This window comes from Crocodylus siamensis, chromosome 9, assembly GCF_052110815.1.
Source record: "Crocodylus siamensis isolate JL-2025a chromosome 9, ASM5211081v1, whole genome shotgun sequence".
NCBI classification, from domain to species: Eukaryota; Metazoa; Chordata; order Crocodylia; family Crocodylidae; genus Crocodylus; species Crocodylus siamensis.
Window position 1 is genome coordinate 2,584,057 of NC_143403.1, and position 20,513 is coordinate 2,604,569.

At 53.1% G+C, this 20,513-nt stretch overlaps 1 protein-coding gene across 13 annotated transcripts in view; it reads right to left on the reverse strand.

The window, feature by feature from the left end:
- Nucleotides 1-2,212: 2,212 nt before the first annotated feature.
- ZC3H18 (zinc finger CCCH-type containing 18) overlaps nucleotides 2,213-20,513 on the reverse strand; it is a 53,961-nt gene continuing 35,660 nt past the window's right edge. For 3 of the 13 annotated variants that reach the window (XM_090062302.1, XM_090062301.1, XM_090062307.1), the window contains exons 10-19: nucleotides 18,381-18,581; nucleotides 17,131-17,256; nucleotides 13,716-13,817; nucleotides 12,011-12,154; nucleotides 10,562-10,714; nucleotides 8,261-8,421; nucleotides 7,498-7,697; nucleotides 6,535-6,631; nucleotides 5,037-5,136; nucleotides 2,213-3,245 (exon numbers count right to left, since the gene is read on the reverse strand). In XM_090062302.1, the coding sequence (XP_089918428.1) occupies nucleotides 3,041-3,245; nucleotides 5,037-5,136; nucleotides 6,535-6,631; nucleotides 7,498-7,697; nucleotides 8,261-8,421; nucleotides 10,562-10,714; nucleotides 12,011-12,154; nucleotides 13,716-13,817; nucleotides 17,131-17,256; nucleotides 18,381-18,581 (1,489 nt within the window). In that variant the 3' untranslated portion in view covers nucleotides 2,213-3,040. The remainder of the gene's footprint in view (nucleotides 3,246-5,036; nucleotides 5,137-6,534; nucleotides 6,632-7,497; nucleotides 7,698-8,260; nucleotides 8,422-10,561; nucleotides 10,715-12,010; nucleotides 12,155-13,715; nucleotides 13,818-17,130; nucleotides 17,257-18,380; nucleotides 18,582-20,513) is intronic. The other 10 variants (XM_090062306.1, XM_090062314.1, XM_090062313.1 and 7 more) reach the window with 9 other exon arrangements.

Genomic DNA, 20,513 nt, shown 5'->3' on the forward strand with positions numbered 1-20,513 from the left:
GAGCTGCATCCAAGGGGGGGGCGGGGAGAGCTGCTGGCAGAAGAGGCACAGATCCCGGGCACTGGGGGCATCTGCCTGAGACCCAGAAACACAGAGCAGAGCCTCAGAAACACCGGTGCGGGGAGCTCCCACTTGGAAGCGGGGAGCCGTCCGCCCCATATTAGCAGCAGGGCTGGGCATGGAGGGGGGTGGCAGCTATGAAGGGTTAGCCTGCTGTGCCCCTGCCAGGAGGAAAACGGTCATCTCTGCCAACATTGCAGCCGGGTGCCCGTGACCCAGATGGCGTTGGACCCCCCCCAGCCCGTGCCCAGGTCCCTGGGCACTGAGCCTGTTGCCCTTCTGCACTGGCTGATGCTGGGGTGCATTTACAGCCTTGCAGGGTGGGTCGTGCTTGCTCCCCTTTTGCAGCATGCCCACCAATCTGCCAGCCAGCACCTGCCTCGCTCGGTGTCCACCTCCCTCCTCCACATCTCTGGGTGTCTGACGCCAGGGCAGCAGCTTGGACCACAGCCCACAAGCTCCCTCCCATCCCTGGTCCGGGCATCCCTGGCAGCCCCCTCCTGCTGGGATGGATGGGGTGGGGGTGTTGCTCAGGGTCCTGCACAGGCATGGAGATCAAGTGCTTCCCGTGCACAAGGGGCCGTGGGGGGGTGCCCCCCTGCCCAAGCCACGGTGGCCCGGAGCCCCTTTCGCAAGAGCAGGCGGCGACGTCACGGCCACATTCCTTCCCTGGTACCGAGCCCGGCACTGAAGCAAGGCCCAGAAGTCCCATGTTGGGCAACCCAGGAAAAGGGCACCGGGGCATAGAAGCAGGGGGTGGTTTTATGACACTGCGAGGGTGGGGCAGGAAGACCTGCAGGGGCCACCCCGAGAGAATTCCCCCCTGCCAGGGCCAGGCCCGGCTCGTGTCTCCCACCGCGGTGTCTGTGGGGCCAGTGGCAGCCACATCCCTGGGCCCACGTCTGCACCTGCTGCACGTGCGCAAAGGCAGCATGGCAGGAACGCAAGGCTTGCCTTTGAGCAGCCCCTCGCCCAGCCTCAGGGTCAGGGGGTGCCCCCATCGCAGCATGGGAGCAGTGCCTGGGGCTGCCCTGTGCTCACTTGTGTATAGCTATTGGGTGCCGCTGCCCCACTGCACGACACACTGATGGCGGGGTATGTGCGGGCGGCTTCAGCCCTTGTTGCGGGGCAGGAGAGCCCCTGTCCCGCAGATGCGGCAGAGAGCGGAGCCTGTCCCGGCTAACCCTGCAGGTTCTCACGCCCTGGAGACCCGCGCACAGCCCATCTTGGGACATCTGCCTAAGCTGCCCTAGGACACGTCGCTGCTGACCACAGCCAGCTTGCTCCTGTCCGCAGAGATGGCGAGATTGCAGCAGCCGGCAAGCGCCAGGGTGGAAATATGCATGCCCTTACGGGGATGGAAACAGGGGAAACAATGCGACCAGAAGCTGCGGCGCTGGCTGGCGCTCAGGGGGGAAGAGGCCCGGGCTCCTGGGCACCCAGCGGGGGCAGTTCAAGCCAGCCAGAGGCATGCTCCTTCCAGCTGCTACACAAGGCTTGCAGGGTGGAGCTCAGTGCAACTCTGCAAGGGTAAATCTCCTTGGGAGGTAGCTACTAGCACACAGGCGGTGCCACTGCTGCGCAGGGAGGGGTTAAGCCAGCTCCCACCACTGCAGCAGCAGCCACGCATTAGTGTCACATACAACCATGACGACATCTTGGCAGCTGCATTTACACCGCTCACGGAGCCAGCAGGGTCACCCTCCTCCTCGGCCTGGAAGGCACCGTTCACCCCTGGTGCCAGCAGCTCCAGTGCATGCAATGCCCCTGCCTTCACTTGCAGTCAGAGGTCACCCAGCACAGTGGGACAGGGTGCTGCTGCTGAACCAGGGTATTTCCCTTAACAGCCGTGCCTCAGTTTCCCACCTTCTGAAGAGCCAGGCTCGCAGCACTGCTCCCTCCACACGCAGCTGCGGTACCGGCACGTGCCAGAGCTGCATGCGGAGACAGCTCATGCTTGCAAAGGGCAAGACATTCAACCTGTGTTCAGAGGCCAGCCGTGATGCAAGCTCCTGGGTTTCCAAGCCCTGGCAGATGGCACCTGCAGCTATGTGGCTCAGTAGGGGGCAGCAATACCCCGCTGGAAGAATCAGAGGCCAGGGGTGGGCACAGATGGGGGCACCCCGAAGAGAACAGACAGGATGGGAAGAACTGTTTATCAAAATACTTTATTTCGGGGAGACCCCTCAAAAAAAGACCCTCCTCGTCAGACAGACATCCCAAGACCTTTGCAGGGTGGTTTTTTGTTTTTTTTTTGTTTGTGGTTTTTTTGTTTTTTTTAAATCAACTAAAACAATCTGATGCTTAAAATAAAAGACAGGTTGTATTTCCCAATCAGACTTTCGTCAAGAATATATATATATTTGTCTTGCTCCTGGGGGAGGGCTGGAGGGAGGGGGGGCGGCGGTGGGGGGCAGGAAGAAGATGATGTCGCCAGTAGTTCACAGCAGTTTTCGGTTCTCGTTACACAGTATATAGAACTGCATTGCTGAAGACACTCAACCACACAGCAAGGCTAACTAGAAGAATACAACTCATGGCTAGCAAAGAGGAGAAGGCAGAGAGAAATGGGCTAGGGGGCGCAGAGAGAAAGAGAGAGAAAGAGAAAGAAAGAGAGAGGAAAGTAGTGAACGTATCCAACAGGGCTGCGATCTGGAGTCCTCTGTGCATAATTTACATGGAAAACCTGGCGGGGTGGCTGGACCTCCGTCATGGTGCCGGCTCGGTCTGTCTTGCGGGGCTGGCGGCCCCCGCCGCATGGCCCTAGGGTAGGAGCCGGGGTGAGTCGCATCATTTGCGTGTTCGCTGCTGCCAAACTTGGAAATTTTTTTGTTTTTAAAAGAACCGTGGCCAAAATAAAAAAAAAAAAAAAATCATCATCAGACGGAACCACCGAATCCAGAGTGGCCGCGTCGTGCTACGTATAAAAACAGCTCAGAGTCGCTAGGCCAGGCCGAGGCGGGACTGCGGCCGCGCCCAACTATACTTTCCCGGGGATTTTGGCCCTTTTGCGAGCGATGGCATCTTCCACCGCTTTCAGCTGCTTCAGGAGCTCCTCCCGCCGCGACAGCGTGCTGGACTTGCCCGCCTTGGCGCTGGCAGCTGGCGCGCCTGGCTCGGACGCCTTGCCTGGGACGCTCGTGACTTTGCTGGAGCTCTTGGATTGGGGCGAAAGCTGGCGTTTCCTAATGGGAGAGGAGAGAGAGAGAGAGCGCGCGCATGGTGAGCAGGGATGGCTGGATCACAAAGGGGTCGCTGTCCTGCAAACACTGATTCTGGCTCAAGACCAGCACTGAACATGGGCCCGGAGCCGCGCAGACGCGAGGCTGCAGAGGAAGGATGGGAGATGGGACTGAATACTAGAGCCTGACAGCTCCACTTGCAGGAGATTCAACTAATTGCCCTGCCCTGTGCCGTGGGGGTGAAGGACCCTGCTTCCACGAGGGAGCAGGCAATGACATGCGGAAGCCAGGAAGTGCAGCACGGTGCTCTCCCGCCCCAGCACCGGGGATTACGTCACGCTGTAGATAACCCTGCACATGACTGCCAGCCGACGGTCACAGGACCAGGCTACAGCCTGGCCTAACATGCTCTTCCTGTCACCTGTCTCCAGAGGAGCTGTCCTGAGAACCTGATGGGAGCAGGTCACACGGGGAGAAGTGTTAACTCTGGCTGTTCACATGTGAACTGGGAAGTGCTTGAAACCGGGAAGGGGAACAGTGGGGGGTGAGCTGCCGGCTGCCGCAAATGGGCTCTTCCTTCCCTTCCCTGCTAGCCCTTGAACTTGGTGCTCTTGCAGCCCTTGGCATTACCCGCCTGCCAAACAGTGATGGGCACAAGGTTGGGAGCTAGCAAATGTCACTCCAGCAGAGTCGACATTCACTCTGGCAGTCAGCGAATATGGTCCTGGCCGCACCGCTGGGCTGCTGAGGAAGGACAACATCCTGCCAACAGCCGAGCATCACGAGGCCTGGAATTTTTACAGTGGGCTTTGCTCCACTTCCCATGAGACAAGGAGACTCATGCCCCTGGCCTCTCAACTGAGGAAGAGGGCAGCATTAACCTCATGGCACAGGCTGTGTGGGATGCAGCCATGCTGCTTGCAGCACTTGCCCATGTTCCGGCAGGGCGGGAGCTAGGAAGCACAAAGCCATGGTGTGTGGGACCCACGTGGCAAGCTGGACCAAAGCCATCACCAGCCCAGGGGTCCCAGAACAAACTATGGTGACAGCCCACTCCTGGCTAATGTAGCAAGCCCCCGACTCCACACCCCTCATTCTCTCGGGGTGCAGTCAATGGGCCCTGCACTCATCTGAGATCACACAGGATGAACAATGAGCAGGCTACACCAGGGTCCCTATCATCAGGGCTTGAGGCCTAGCCTGGAGTCATTTGTTCTCCCCCCAGGTTAGAAAGAAGAAATGCAGTGGTGCACAATGGGCAGCTGAGAGAGGACACACCGTGGCCTGAGCCCTCCGGGGTCTCCGAGCCAGAGCAGTGCTCATGGAGGGCTATGCAACCTGAGCTCCACAGGCTACAGCTGGTTTTGCTTACGGAGCTGCAGAGCTGACATCCTCACTGCTGGTGTCCATCTGCCCACAGGACCCGCAAAGTACTTTAAAACGAGGAGTGGCACGGGGGGGGCGGGTGGGGTGTCTCAAGGGGACAGACAGACCCTGTTCTACTGCAAGGGAAATAGGCCCAGGAGCTGTGGGCGCATGCTGTGGCATGGTAGCACCAAGTCCCCATGCTCCCTCACACAGGTGTCATCCCAGTTCCCTTGAACCCAACATGGGTTTGACCCTGGCTCCTTGCTGTTGAGGGCCATCCCCGTTTTGCAGCATGATGGAAGCGGTCCCTGCTCTAGTCCTTGAGTGTGCAGCCACCCCCCCCAGACGACAAGCCAAGGCTTTTCCTCTTCTGCAAAACCAGTGCACATGGAGCATCACGCAGCCAGGACAGGGGGATGTACTGACCTGTCAGCCTGTGCAGGGGTGGGCTTGGGGTTCTGGCCTCTCTGGCGCTCTTGCTTGGGTGAGGAGAGCCTCCCGGCGGGTTTCCTATCACGAGCACCTACTGGAAAGGAAAGGCCTGTCAGCCCTGGCCTGCTGCCAAACCCTGCTGCAGTGCTCCGAGCAGAACTGGTCCCTAGCAGGACTGAGTTGTGCCAAATCAAGACAGTCCTGGCTGTAGCATCATGACAAGCACTTGCTGACCTATCCGAAGCACACCCCCGCCCCAGGCATGCAAGGCAGATGGCTTTATCCCCTTGTCTCTGTGGTTGCCAGAGCACAGCCCTCCTGTTGGGTTTTTAGGCCATCACTGTTGCATCTGCCCAGATGGTGCCCCGTGTACCTGCAGGCCTGCCTAAAATTGAACAGAAGACACCTGAAGCAACACGCTGCCTTGCACTGTATTCGGGCAAGCTCCTCGCTGCAGGCACGCGACAGGAGGCTCAGGAGGACTGCGCTTCCTGCCTGCCACCTCCCTGGGCACTCAGCAAGTCAAGAGCGTGGTCGCAGTGGTCAGCCAGGCTCCAGACCACTGACGGCAGGAGCTTTTGACTGTGTGAGCAGACTGACAGTAGCCGTGAACTATGTCCTCCTGATCTTTCACCTTGCCTAATTTCCCCAGTCACCTCTGCAGTGATGGAATGCAAAAGGGTTATGACAGCACTCAGAAAATTATTTCTGGCTGCCAGCCACAGTCAACACGATGCACTGATAGAGGCGTCTGGGGAAAACATCACATGGCCCAACCAGCTGGTACAACTCAGGCCTGAGCAGGTGCACCTCCCCTACTGACCACCTCTTGGCTGTTCTTTAGCAACACCCATGGCAGACTGCAGCCCTTGTTGTAGCCGGTTATCTAACCCGGTTCTAGCAGGACCCAACTTCTAGGTGCTAGTGGACAATGCATAGCAGCAAGGGGTTCAGATCTGACCCACTGAAGTGGGGAGCGGAGAGGCTGCAAAGCCTGCTAGACTGCTTTAAGCAGCCTTTTCACAGATCATTTGGCCAGGACACTATTGATGCCTGGATCAGAGGGTTGGGACGACCACACCAGCTGGACGAGAGCTCCAGACCTGGGCATTTCTCAGAGTTTGCGGACTCAGCCTGCCACAGCAAAGGACAACAGCAGGGAAGAAGCACGCAGGGGAGGCCACACAAGAGAGCGGAGACAAGGCACCTGCAGTCTGAGGCTGAGGCAAAGTTGGCGGTGCACCCACCCAGGCTCAATTCACCTTGCAGTAACAAGCCCCTAGCCTCTGCTGGGCATTTTACAGCAGGTGGCTTATGTGCATGAGATGCCCCATAGTAACTACCTGTTTAGGAGAAGGAAGGCACCCCAGATCTTGGCGGAGTGCGTGCCAGCAATTTCTCCACTTCCCAGGCATATTCTGAAGCAAAAGCCTCTGTAAACCTAACCCACTGCCTGCCCTGTGCGCATGGGTTCATCTCTCGTACTCCTCACCTCTGTCAGGCGACAGGTTGGCTCGCTTGGCTGGCGGAGAGGCTTGCCGGTCCTTGTCTGCTGGCTCATATCTCTTCCTGCTGCCTTTATCAGCTGCCTGAAAGGGAAGCAGACAGAGGGGATGGGGGTGGCTGGCAATTCCAGCCCTGGAGTTGCCATATCAGCCAGGCATGCTGGCCTGGGATCTTCACGGTGCTCCTAGAAGTGGCCTGGAAGATGCCCTCCCTGTGCACTAGCCACTTGAACCACTAAGTGCCTGCCTAGGAAGGAGTCATGCAGTGTGCACAAGAATTCACCACTACAACGAACGGGAATGCTTAGCTGTGCACTGCAGCTACCGTCCAGCCATGCTTCTGGTGGGATGTTTTACAGCTCAGGGCAAAAGGGAATAAAAGCAGTGGCATTTTGGGTGGTCTCTTGGGGGATGGGATTCCAACACTGTATCCTATAATGCAGAGTATCCCCCAGTGCAGGCCTTCTGTTCACCCAGTGTACCCTGTACCACAGGAACCTACCAGTCTTTACAACCAGGATCCCATTCACCTGCAGTAACAGAGCTTGCTTGAGTTTAGGGCACAGAAGCAAAGCAAGGTTTCCTCGGTGCTGGAAATGGCAAAGGTAACTGAGGCTGGCTGAAGTCGCTGCTCTGGCCCGGACCCGATCTGGACACTGGGGCCAACACCCCACTGCAGCAAGGACCTGAACTCCCTGTCACCCCGTCATGGGGTCAGGAGCACAATGGTGCCCCTCACTGAAGGACGGGACCTTCTGCCTGACCACTCGCCCCAGAGGCAGCATAGTGCCCGTAAAGAAGACCAACAAAGGTTCCAGCACAGATAAATAGAGCCAAAAGTGAGGGCAGACAGGGCAATCCCCCATGCTCCACCCCAGCCCAGAGGCCCAGGTGCTGATCCTGCCCCCGCTTCCCTGGGGAACAGCTGGAGAACAGGCCCGGGCACTCACCTTGTTTAACAGTGTCAGTTTGATCTCCTTGTGGGCGCTGAAGCCGCCCTGCTGAGCCTGGGGTGCTGTGGGCTGCTGGGATGGGAGCAGCTGCTGGGATTTGCTTCCAGGAGCAGGCTTGGCCGACTTCAGGGCCTGGGCAGGCGTCTCCCGTTTCCGTTTCTCTTCCTTGGTGCTATCTTCCTTCTTTGTTTTTCCTGCTGGAACCAGAAGCCTTGCCATAAACCCTTCCACCCCTCCTCCCCTCCAGAGGCGAGGCAGAAAGGTGCTTTGGGGGCCTACAGCATGCAGCCCCCCAGCACTGAGAGCTGAAGGAAACCAGTTCTCTCCCCTGGGGAAATTTGAACACAGTGTCAGGTAAGGAGTGACAGGGGCTCATGTCAGGTTCTGCTGGGGTCTGGGAAGAGCAAACTGGGGCTTTATAAGCCAGGCCTCCCAGCAGATGGGGCTGGAAGCTCAGCCTTTCTTAGGGCATGATGAGAAAGGCAGGAGCGATGGGGAATGGGCATCCAAAGGACAAGGAGAGACCTGCTCAGGCAGCCATGCAGGTATGGACACAAGGGCTCCAAAGAGGCCACTTCACATCTTCTTAGCATGGAGGGCTGAAAGCAGACAACCTCAGACTCCCTTGGCCTATACAAGCCCGCTCCCCTACCTGCACCTACCTAGCAGGTGCCATGCAGTACCTGGGACCACCACGCAAGCACATCTTGCCCCTCCGCTCCTTCCCTGGGATCCCATTAGTAATTGCAAAGGCAGATACCTCTACCTTTCTTCTGCTGCGCTGGGGTTAGGGACCGGGAGCTGGCAGAGGAGACTGGACTGGCCAGGTCAGCATACATGTCTTCCGAGTCAGCACTGCGCACGGAACTGCTACTGGACGAGGCACTAGAGACGGAGGAGACGCTGCTCACACTCAGGGACCTGCATCGGGAACGCAAGCAGGTATGTGCTGATGGCTGCGTACAGCAGAGGATGCATGGAAGCTGCCTACAGTCCGGAGAGCACCTTGGCGTCAATGCCCCGCCTGGGTTGAGGTGCTGTTCACGAGTCAGAGAACTGCCGACGTAAGTGGTGCCCGGGGCCAGATGAGAAGGCCATGTCCAGTGCGGAGGACATCAAGCCTCGAAACGTGTCGGGCACAGAACAAACATCTCCAATCGTTTCTACTCAGTTAAGTGAACTAGATGGGTCATTATTCCCCAACGTAAGCAAGAACAATCTGCTTGGGCTGCAACTTTTATAAAGACCCTTGTGCACCTAATGTTGCCCAACACATTCACTTTAAATAATGATCCAGAGAGTTGTTCCTGACCTGTATTCCAGACAGAAGGTTTTGAGACTGTAAAGACTATCCAGACATAGCACAAGGAAGGAGGGTGATGCTGGAGAAGGACTGTTATTTTAATGCAAACTTTGCACCTGGCAGTGTCAGAGAAAGAAACGGTAGTCCTTGCCCTCGGCCCATGATCCAACACCCAAGGAAATCCAGGAAAAGGAACAGTATGTTACAAGCTCTGTCTACACAATTGGTGACAGATGGACCTGAGCAGCCCCAGCTTTGCTAGCTCACAGCGACCAGAACTGCCAAAGCAGCTGAGAGAGCGCTTGGAGGGCTGGCACGTGCTGGTGCTGCCATGCTGCTAGCAGAATCCCAGGGGGAAATTTCAAGCCAGGCTGCATATGTCCAAGCAGAGCTTCTGCCAGCGGGCTACTCCACAGCGGCAGCAGCACATGCCTGCCAGCAGCAGCAACAGCTAAGGCAGTGGTGGGAGAAGTGGGTTCAGGGAAGAAGGGACTGAAGAAGAGGTGGGGGCTTGGAGGGCCAGGAGTCCAGGGCTGAAGTTCTGCCCATCTCTATGACAGGAACACCTGCTGGCTTGGGCACATGGGCAGGAAGCACTTTGGTCCTGGAAATCGGAGCAGGCACGATGCTCCGATACAGGCTGGCCTGTGCAGGCAGCTCTCACCAGCAGCATGTCACAAGGAAGTGAACACACCACCTGCCTTGTGTTTCATGCTTCAGCAGGGCTGTGACTTACTGTCCCACTCTGCCCTCCAACCTCAGTTATCTGTACAAGCACCAGGGATCATCTGCAAACTTGCAGAATGACTTGGTATGAAGACAGCATATCGCAGGAGGCAGACTGCCTCCCAGACACCTGCACACACTGAACAAGACAAGGCAGCAGCACCCCTTTGCATCCTCAGAAAATAATGGTGACATTCAACCTTGCCATCCTGCAGTGCTCAGACCAGTGAATCAGCCTGGATTCGAGCCAGCTTCTGTTGTGCTCCGTACCCAAGGTAGCCTAAGTGCATGAGAACTTAGGTGAAACGGAAAGTATAACAGCTTACAGAGATTCAGAAAGACTCCTGCATTTGAACCAGACTTCCCAATTCACGGCGACATGGACTTGTTCCTGAACTTCTTCCTAAAGTTTTAGTGGAATGTGTGGATTGCTAACAGCCACACCACTGTTCTCTTAAAAGAATGGTGTCTTGGGGCTAAATGCACAACAGGAACTGGTCTTACAGCCTCATCAGCAGATGGGATAACAGCGCAAAGCACTGCTACTGGGCAGATCTTCTGAATACCTTGAGCAAACACTGCTGACAGGTCAGGTATCTTCCCTAGAGAGGTTTGAGAACTACATTTAGGAAGGGTTTGGAATAGCAGTGATGCTGTACACCAAAGGCCTATTAGCCCAGAAATAAGGAATTCAGGGACTGTCTCCCCAGCAGGAAGGTCAGAGCTCAATTAAGATTGGCAAATGAGGCAAGGAGGCTGTAACTTCAACTCAGTATGAATACTGATGGTTCATGCTCAGCCTCATTTCATCATTTCTTACTGTGAGTTAATACAGCAACTCTCAAGAGTTTCTGCCTTCATTTCCCTAAAGTTTAGGGCACATTTATATACCGCAAGCAAAGCATCCTCTCCCCATGCAGCCTTCTCTTAAGGAACATTTTCTTGCAACAGACTCTCAAACCCATGACACACAACAGTTACACACGGGATTTTGTTACCTTCTGGCCAAGCCTGGGAAGTGTGAGGCTTTACCTGGATTTTCTGGACCCAGATCGGGAGGGGGAAACTGAGGCAGATGTTGATCGAGAATGAGATCTGGAGAGAGACCGAGACAAGGACCTAGAGCGGGAGCTGGAGCCACTGTAGCTGCTGGCGCTGCCACTAATGCTGCCACTTACGGTCCGCCTGCAACAGAACAAAAGAAGTCACTCTCCCCTGAGGCTGGTCAGTGAAGAAACAGTTGCAATAGGGTGTTTACTTGGGTGCCTGGTCAACGGGGAACGAGACACATCAATGCAGATAGGTGTTCATTTACACTGGTCAGGAAAGTAAAGAGCTAGGTCAATGTCTTGGTTTTGGATGCGTTTCAAACGAGGCATTCCCATCCTGCCCTGTGAGTAAGCAGCCTGCTTCTGGACAGCAAGTATTCTGTGCAGGACAGAAGGATGTTGGTCAGCACTAAACAAAGCCTGGCCTCGGCTACAGCATCTTACTCCTGTTCTCTGGGATGAGAAATGGTGTTTTTCTACAAAGGAAATTGTTAATTGCACAAGATTGTGCTGCTGGCTAGGAGGCTGGACTCCTTTCTGGGGATTAGCTCGCTACCACATACTTAATTGGGCCTGATCGTCTTATTTACAAGCTAGGGACAGAGCGTTCCACCTTCTAGCGTGAGAACACCTACATGCAGCTCTGAACTTTGGAGGACGTGGGATGTGCCAAAGGACACCTGGCATTAACCCATGTCAGCATAACCCAGAGCTACTAATTTCTTTCTTTTTTTTTTTTGAATAGGGGAAAAGGCATTTATCTTAGCAACCCACCTCCAGGTTGAGACAGAGGCAAGTCAGGTTTCCCAACGCTGTTCTCTAGTCACTATTAAGGAACAAGGGCAACTGCTCCTTGCCAAGCTAAGAACTAAGCATAACAAGCAGAGTGACAAAGAGAGAACGAGTCTCTTACGAAGACAGGAGACTGGCTGCACCCAGCCGAGACGGAGATTAAAACTGGGGCATGGCAGCTGGTAAGCTTTTTACTGGAGGCACCCGCATCACAAAAAGCAGGGTTGTCGCTCTCTCCTCTGCCTACGGGAAGGGAGGGAAGTTAAGCATCTCTTGGGCTGGGCAGAAACTCTCTCAGCATTAGATGTGTCTGGGGTACACTAGGCATCAGCTGCTCCATTATCAACCCCACATCAGCTGCTGCTCCATTATTTCCTTAAGCAGCTTCTTCTCTGGATTCCTGGTGGCTCCCAGCTTCCTTTGCTTTACCAGCAGCTGCACACCTCGATCCACATGCATTTTCCCTATCCTGTGCAAGTTCACTAGTGGTGTGCTTCATGTATCTACTGCTGCAGACACCGAGGAGAAGCCCAGCCTGGTTTGTTTTCATATACCAGCCCCTTACTCCTGGGGAGTCTAGGGAGCAAGGAAAAGGACTCCTTGATCACATAGGGGACGAGCCCTCCTCCGCTCCTCTTACCTCCGGGGCGGAGTCCTCGTCTGACGCTCCTTCCTCCTGGCCTCTCTATTATCCCCTGGCTTGGCTGGCTCTGAGGCAGCTGCTGTAATTTTAGTCAGTGGCTGAGGGGCTGGCAAGGCAGCTAGTTTCTTCACAGACTTCTCACTGTAAAGCGAAAACAGGGCTTGATGCTCTTGTTTGTGACTGAGCTCTGGCACATGCCACAGGGGGTTTCAGAAGCAATGCAATGCACCACTACTTCCCACTAGTGAAACCTGAGATTCATCGCCTTAACTGGGGACTTTTGGAAGAGGGAATGCAACGTGTACTTCACCAACACAAACTGGTTTGAAAAGAGACATGCGATTACATCATGATCTTGGTGAGAACCCACTCCCCCAGTGTACAGGTTATTTCACAGGGCCTACTTCCAATGAGCTTCTTGTGTTATACATGTATCCAGCACACACCCCTGATGAAATAGTGCTGGGCTCAACAAGCCACGCACAACCTCTTGCCTTGGGCACATATTTCTGAGCCAGTCCTGTGCACATGAAAATGAACTGGTTTGTGCCAACCTCAATTTCAAGGTGCAAGCCCCTGATCTTGACCATTGCATTTTATGGTTGAGGTTACATATGATCACCACAAGTGTCCTTGGGCATCACTTCCGGCTTTTATGATGAGGGTACTAAATGGCAAAGGGATGTCAGCTCAATCAAGTCGTGCTTTTTATGAGGCTCATGATCACTGTCAATAGTTGTTTATCACCCAGTGTACTGATAGTGATGCCACACCCATTATTAACTGTGCTAGAAGTGACTGGATTACAGAAGAACCACCTATTGTTTCCTGCCTGTGTAATATATTACAGGTTTGCTTCCTCCATTGTGGAACACCAAATATTAAACAGGTGTGATGTCGAGTAAATCAAAGAAAGCAGAATTCCCCATGTCTGTCTAGCAGGTGACCACATATAAAAGGTGGCATCCAAAGCAGCTTAGAGGCTCACGATATGCTGACCCAAGGTCAAGATGAGCAAAGCCCGCATTAGGTGAACACCCATGGTTATGGACCAGCTGCAGCAAAGCCTCAAAGTTGGAGGTCTTTCGTAAATGGCTTTTAGGTAACCAGTAAGAATGACGTCACTCTAGTAGTGACACATCCTCCCATAAACCCAACTTCCTATTTTATGACAACAGGAGGTTGCGAAATATCAAACAAAAATTAAAAAGAAGGCACGAGTGGTGACATAAGCACTTAAACAAACACTTCAGTTGACAGAACTGTAGTGTTTGTTTTAATTTGCATGCGGGTACACAGATATCTCCCTCTACTGTAATGCGACTCGCTCAGGCAAGTGGCAGCCAAGAGACTAAAGCTATCAGTAGAAGCTTCTCTACCAGATTTTAGGCCTGTTGGCTCATTATTTCCAACTGAAGAAGTGTGCACCCACCCATCCGCTTCTGGAGCTCCAATGTGAGCTACTTTTTCCAAGTAAGGAGTTGCTATTTTTAGAGCTGCTACATCCTCAAATGCTCAAAACTTAATGCCCATCTACTCAAAGGACATTCTGGCTTCAATTTCTAGCGTGAAGGGAAAAAGAGGGCCAGGACTCCACCCCCCCCCCCCCCCCCCCCCCCCCCCGATCCCATAAAAGCCCCAAGGTCAAGTAATTCCAGGCCATTTCTCATGCCCTGTGTTCCAAGCAGACAGGAAGGCTTACCCTTTTCCAACAGGCAGTGCAGGTTCCCCTTTAGCTTTCACAGGCGCTTTGTGCGGAGATGGTGTTGGGGAAGGAGAAGGTGAAGATGAGAAGGACCGCGACCTAGGCAGAGAAAGGACATGTGACACCCTGCTCAGTCCCTGGCAATGCAAGAGGGTGCCCTTGCCCATGCTCCTGAGCACTCCCCGCTTCCCCTTCCCTAGGTAAAATGGCTGCATCGCACTAGCCAGTTCTAGCGGGCTGTAACTCATTCTGCTAGTGTTGTATCTAGTTTCCAGCTCAATGTTGGTGTTGGAGGAAAGAATTCTGAAGGAAAAAAATGATGGTCAGCTAGACTGTGGCTTGCACTCAGCTGTTTCACACCAATGCATGGCACTGGTGTTCCTGACGGCCTGTGGACACAGGTTATTTTAAACTCAGACTTCCAAGCACAGGAACTGAAACAAACTAGATTAACTGGGCCTTCTCTAGCTTATGACTCCAAGTGCGACCTGCAGTCATTTAGAAAGGAGCAGAAACTTGGAGAGGAAGATCAGGTCTGATCCAAATACCTCTAGCTTCCCAAAACATTAAGGGGGTGGGGAGGGAATCCAGCAGAGTACATCAAAACCTAGTTACAGAGTCAAGTGACTTTACAACAGCATCGTGGGGTGCTACAACTGCCGGCAATATGTGATTCACCTGGCTGCCCAGGCTGAGATTCTTGCTTGCGGTTTCTTGCTACCTGAGATTCTTGCTACCTGAATCTCTTCAGTCTCCACAAGAGGAGACTGAGGGGGGATCTTGTGGCTGCCTACAACCTTATCAGGAGCCAGCAGCAGGGACTCGGGGAAAGTCTGTTCCCCAGGGTCCCCCTTGGAGTCACCAGGAACAATGCCCACAAGCTGAGGGAGGATAGGGATAGGTTTAGGTTAGACATTAGGAAGAACTACTTCACTGTAAGGGTGGCCCGAGCCTGGAATAGGCTTCCCAGAGAGGTGGTGCTCTCACCTTCCCTGGAAATCTTCAAGAGGAGACTGGATAGGCACCTGGCTGGGGTCTTATGACCCCTGCCACCCCCAGCACTCCTTCCTGGCCATGGCAGGGGGTCGGACTCGATGATCTGTCTAGGTCCCTTCCCACTCATTGATTCTATGATACTTCAAAGGGCAAGAAGCCCAGTTTATTTGCACAAGTTTTCCCCTCAGATAACGAGTCTATGGGAGGTTTGGAAAGTCCCATCACTCTCTCTCTCTCTCTCACAGCAGCAGCTGCTAATCTAAGCACATCAAACAGACTGCTTTCTGCTGAAGAACTGCCTTGTCCTGCAAGCAACTGGCTGAGGCTGAGAGAAGGGGATAAGCAAGAAGTCACTCTCCTCCCACCAGTTCTACTGTAAAGGTCTGCATCTATTTCCATAGAGTGGTCCCTCACTCAGAGGTCCCATCACTCTGCTGTACACAGCAGGAGCTGCTAATTTAAGTGTGTCAAACTGCGAGAAGCAGCTGGTTCAAGTGCCAGGCTATGTATGTGTCTAGTTTTAAACCAGGCCCATGCAACCGCACAATTAGCACAGCAGGAGATGAAACCAGATCTCTGCATGTAAAGATGTATTCACAGTGTCTGCCTGCATGTGTCTGTGTGTGTGTGTGTCTGTGCCCAAGACTGGGTTTTTTTTTACAACTGCAAACCCAGTGACACATGCAAGATCCTTACACTTCTAACATGTAAAAAAAAAAAAAAAAAAAAAAAAAAAAGAAAAAACTTGTATACGATGTCAAACAGGGTTAACCCCACTCTTTGAAAGCTGGGTTGGGGGGAAGTCCTGATTTTCAAAATTGGGCTATGGTCATTGTAACAGGAGGCTACTGGGGCCGATCTCTGCAAGGCCCGCCCACCTGTTCTTGAGCTAACTGCCCGCCTTCTTGCCCACCACGTCTTGGTCTTTATTGATTAATTAATAGATGTAATTAGGCAGGAGGCTGGAGGCTGCCCATTTTCTGCCTTGCTGCTAGGGGGCACTATCTGCAGCTCCAGTCCTCGCCTACACCACAGCCGAAGCCTCGCTGATGTTCTCTGCCAGCACCAGTCCCTTCACTGGGACCTTCGGCTCACCCTAGCCCCAGCCCCCTCCAGACCAGTTGGGACCCCAGGCCCCTGGCTCTTGGGCGTCCCTCTCGGTGGGCCTCCTTGCCCTTCTGACCCTCTTGGTCCTGGCCCCCACCTGGGCCAGTCAGGGGAAGCTCTGGCAGGCCCTGATGTATGACCCATACTCTTATCCCAGGGTCCCCCTCTCTGGGTCCTTCTTTACGGAGGTGGGGAGCTGGGGTACCTCACACCATGACTGGCGCCTCAGGGTCTCACAGGGGACTCTCACTCCCCCCAGGCAGCAGGTCGTGGTGCTACGACTGGTGTTATCTTTGACCCATTCTGCCTCCCAACGGTGGAGGACTTATTGGGGTCAGGGCTCCACTCTCGCTTTCTGGCTGAGCCCCCTCTCTCTTCACAGGGCTCCACATCACCCTATCTGTGGCTTCTGATCACTGCCCCCTCTCGCTGCGGTTCCACAGCACTCATAATGCCCCCTTTACTCGGGGTCTCAGGGCTTCCCACCGCAGGTGGGCTCAGGTGGCTGTAGCCGTGCCTGGTCCCAACTCTCCTCCTCAGGGTCTCAAACCCTCACAACTACCTCTGGTGTACCACGACCCACCCTAAGGTGAGGGCTAGGGGTTAAGGCACACTGACCCGCTTTTCACTGGGGTGATCACTGGCCTGGCATTTCCTGGGGGCTCCCGCACCACTGGGAGTCCCACCAGACCACCCACTTTTGGCAGGGTGGTTTCCGGTCATACCCAGGACCAGGAGCCTCCTACCATCCCCTACAACTCCTCCCTCACCTCCGGATGAAACTCGGCAGCCCTCAGGCCAGGCGATGTTGTTGCCTCTCCTCCAGCAGCCAAACTGCCTTGTTTATATAGGGAGCCCTGAGCCTAAAATGGCTGCCCTCATCAGGCACCTGGAGGCTGCCAGCTCCAGGGCCTTAGAGTGGCAGGCGCATGCAGTGCCCTGCCAGAGTCATTTTCTGCTTTCAGAAGCTGACAAAACGGTAAATTATAAGGACTGTCATTAAAATAGTAGAACACACTACATACATCTCTGATTTATCTGCCGAAATCAGTGTGTCAGAAGGGAAGATGACATTAATAACGTGACACTTCCCAGAGAGCTGGATCTGCTCACCCAATGGAGATATGTTGAGAGATTTCTAAAACTGTATTTTGAAAGAAAGCGTGCACAGGGTCTGCAATATCCCTCACAGTGATTTTACTGTGCAAGCTCATCAGTAGCCTGATAATTCTGTATTGCCATCTATTCTGTGCCTTTTGAGAAGAGGAGAAAGATAGACCTGTTGGGTCAGAAGCCGGAGGAACAGTACCTGGATCTGCTGCCTGAGAAAGAACTGTGTCTTGAAGAGCGACTAGAATAGGAGCTGTAGGAAGAAGATCTGGAACGGGAGCGCGAGGAACCTGAACCAGAATAGGACGACGAGCGAGAAGATGACCTGGAAAAAAAATAAATAAATAAAAGGATTCTCATTTGGTGGAGTTAACTGAGTGCGGAGGTCTCCTGTTCAGCAGATCTCATGAATGCCACTCACATTCTCCCATCTCTGCTTCAGGACCCTTCCTGGGCTACATTACCATACACAGCACATTTCTCCCAAAACCTTATTCATCCCCTCCCCAGGCCAGTCACTTCTGTGGTTTAGTGATCAATCTCTATTTACCAGCACTCCAGCCACCTGGAACAAGGCCCTGCAGGCAGCAGCTCTCCCTTCCCTTTCCATAACAGTCCTTTAAAGCCCACTTATACCAGATAATGGTCTTCTACCTTGTCCCCAGGTTCCTCTGGGTGGACTAGGATGATCCCAACCAGCAGACATTTAGGATCAAGGAAGGATGGATAAAAGCTATTTCTATTTGTTTTAGCAGGGTTTGTATCTGCTTTGTTCTTGTTAAGCTGCATGCTCTGTGTTTCTCACGCACAAATTAAGACCCCTGTCCTGTCCTCCCCTCCCCACTCCTTCCCTCCTTTTGGGAACCCAAAGTTCACATCTTTAAAGGGAGGCAGCCTGTGGTGGAGGATTCAAAATGTTGCCATGTGACACTCCACCTTGTTCCCCAGGGTTCTGTCCCACCGGGCTCCAGGGCTTCAATAGCTCTCCACATCTCTAGGCTCACTTTCAACCTAAGTCTCCCTGGAGCAGACTCTCCCCTGCTACCTCTGCAGGGAGCTAGGTCTGCTTAATGTAGGCTCCACAACTTTCCCACTCAGAGCAGCTTCTGCTAAGATTAGCTATTAATTAGGTGGACCGCACCTTGGCTTCAACTTCTTGGATTGGTCCTCTAAGGACCCACGTGTCCCCAGGCCCTAGTTAGGTCACAAAATGCTAAATTTAAGCCACTCGCCCACTCCTGGGCTTACAGTTGCTAAGGCTCCACAAGCCCCACCTCTTCTGCTGGTTATATGGACTGTTTATGGGAGCACAAGTACAGATCAGCAAGACGTACAAGGGCCATTTCAGCAGGCCGTTGTCAAAGTCTGGCAGCCATATGCCAGAGGCACAGTGCAGGAGAGTCTCATGTGTTAGCTGCCCCTCTTGCTCTTCCCTGGCCCACATCTTACCTTGAGGAACCAGAACCAGAGGCAGACGACGCAGAGGTTTTCCGGCGTCGGCGCGCGCGGCTGGGAGAGACGGACATGCCAAGTTTCTTCTTGGGGGACTTGGATCGGCGCCAGGGATCCTTCCATTCATCTGCTCTCTTTGACTGAGTGGAGGGCGTGGTGGTTGTCTCCTTCTCCTTCTTTGGTGGCTCTGGTTGACGGCTAGAACAGTGGTTCCCAACCTTTTTTATACTGCGGACCGGCAAACTCACTCAAAGAATTTTGGCGGACCGGGTATAGAAACAATCTAATTTACATACTTAAATTTAATTTTTACATGGGGAGGGGGGAGCGGGTTGCGAGGAACATCATCAATAAAGGAGGAGACAATAGCTAAAAATCATGCATACACAATCACCTGGCTACGGTTAGCTAGCTAGCTGCTGAGTATACAAGCCAGATGTTAGCAGCTATGGCAGTCTCGCTGATACGGAGGTGACTACCTGCAGTTACTGTGGTCCAATTTCAAAAGCTAAGAAGTCACAGTCATTGGCCAAGTGAGGACATTCTTGCACAGCAAATCAGTACGGCATAGGCCTGGCCCAGGCATAGGCCTGTTGCTAACAGCGGTTAAAGCTCCCACCACAACCTGACTGCCAATCCTTCACGGCCCAGTGGTTGGGAGGCTCTGGGCTAGAAGACGCAGATTTCTTCTCCATCCATATAGAAGCACAGGAGCAGAGGGCTGGGACCTCAAGGGAAGTCTGCTGTATCATCTCAAGTATCAGCCACACCTACATCACCCGGACAGACTAACCCGTTTTTGCACACCTTCAATAAAGGATGTGCTGAAACATCCCTACGCAGCCAGCCGTGGAAACTCACCACCCGAGCAATGAGAAAGTCAGCCCTAATATCCAACCCGACCCGTCTTTGATGTAGGCTAAAGGCGATTTCTTGTTCTTCTACCCTCCATGACCAAGGAGAACAGCTAGTCACCAACTTTTTATTACAACCTCAGATTATAACTATAGAGACTTACATTCCCTTGCCCGGTCTTCTCATTTGCAGACAATGCAAGCCCAATTCCAATTCCTTTCTACAAAGGTTATATTTTCCAAACCTTGCTCTTGTTGCTCCTGCCTGTGCTCATCATCTACACCTTTAAGCGTGGTGGCCTTAGAAGGACATAGCACCATCCTGTTGGCTTCTGCTCGGTTTGGAAATCCCTGCAGCCTCCTGGTCGGTTTTTGCAGTCTTGTTGCTCAGCCAATTGTTCTGTGTTCTGTATTTGTACATTTGACTTCTTCCTCCTAAATGCAATTTACACTTGTCCTCACTGATCCTTCTCCTGTTCATCTCGGACCCTCTCTCCAATTTGAAGATCATTCTGAACTCTGACCCACTCTCTGAAGTGCCTACTAGCCCTCCCAGGCTAATGCCAAATATTGCAAGTGGACTCTTTATCCCAGCACTCAATCATTAATGAAGATAGATTCATAGAAAGTGAGGGTTCAAGGGACCTCAGGAGGTCGCCTCTAGTCCAACCCCCTGCTCAAAGCAGGACCAGTCCCAACTAGATCATCCCAAATACTGACCAGTACAAGGTCTGGGACAGACCCTGGGGGATGCACTCAGTCTGGAAGCAAACAAGTGTATTTTTAGTGCAGTTGTTCAACTAGCTGCACACACTTTATGGCATTTTTTTTTAACCACATTTTCTGAATGTGCTTATGAGACTCGGGTGGAAGGGCATCAGAAACCTTACAAAAGGCAAGACAGATCACACCCACTGCTTTCTCCTTGGCACAAGACTAGCTCTACTGCAAAGAAAGAAATTAGACTGGATCAACAGGACTTGTCATGACATGTCATTCTGGCTATTTCTTGGCACCATATTAGCCTTCAGGTGCCTATAAATGCACTGTCTAAATTGTTCTAATATCTTTCTAGGTATCAAAATGAGACTTGCAGGACCTGCCCTTCTCCCTGCCCACACTTTTTTTTTTCTTTTTTTTTTTTTAAAGAATGAAGAAGAGAAAGAGGAACTAGGTTTGCCCTTTCTAGAAGTCAGATAACTGCTAAATTTTATAGAGCTTCCTTCCGCTAATTTGGTGAGTTCTCAAGGGTTGATTTCATCAGGCCCTGCCGACT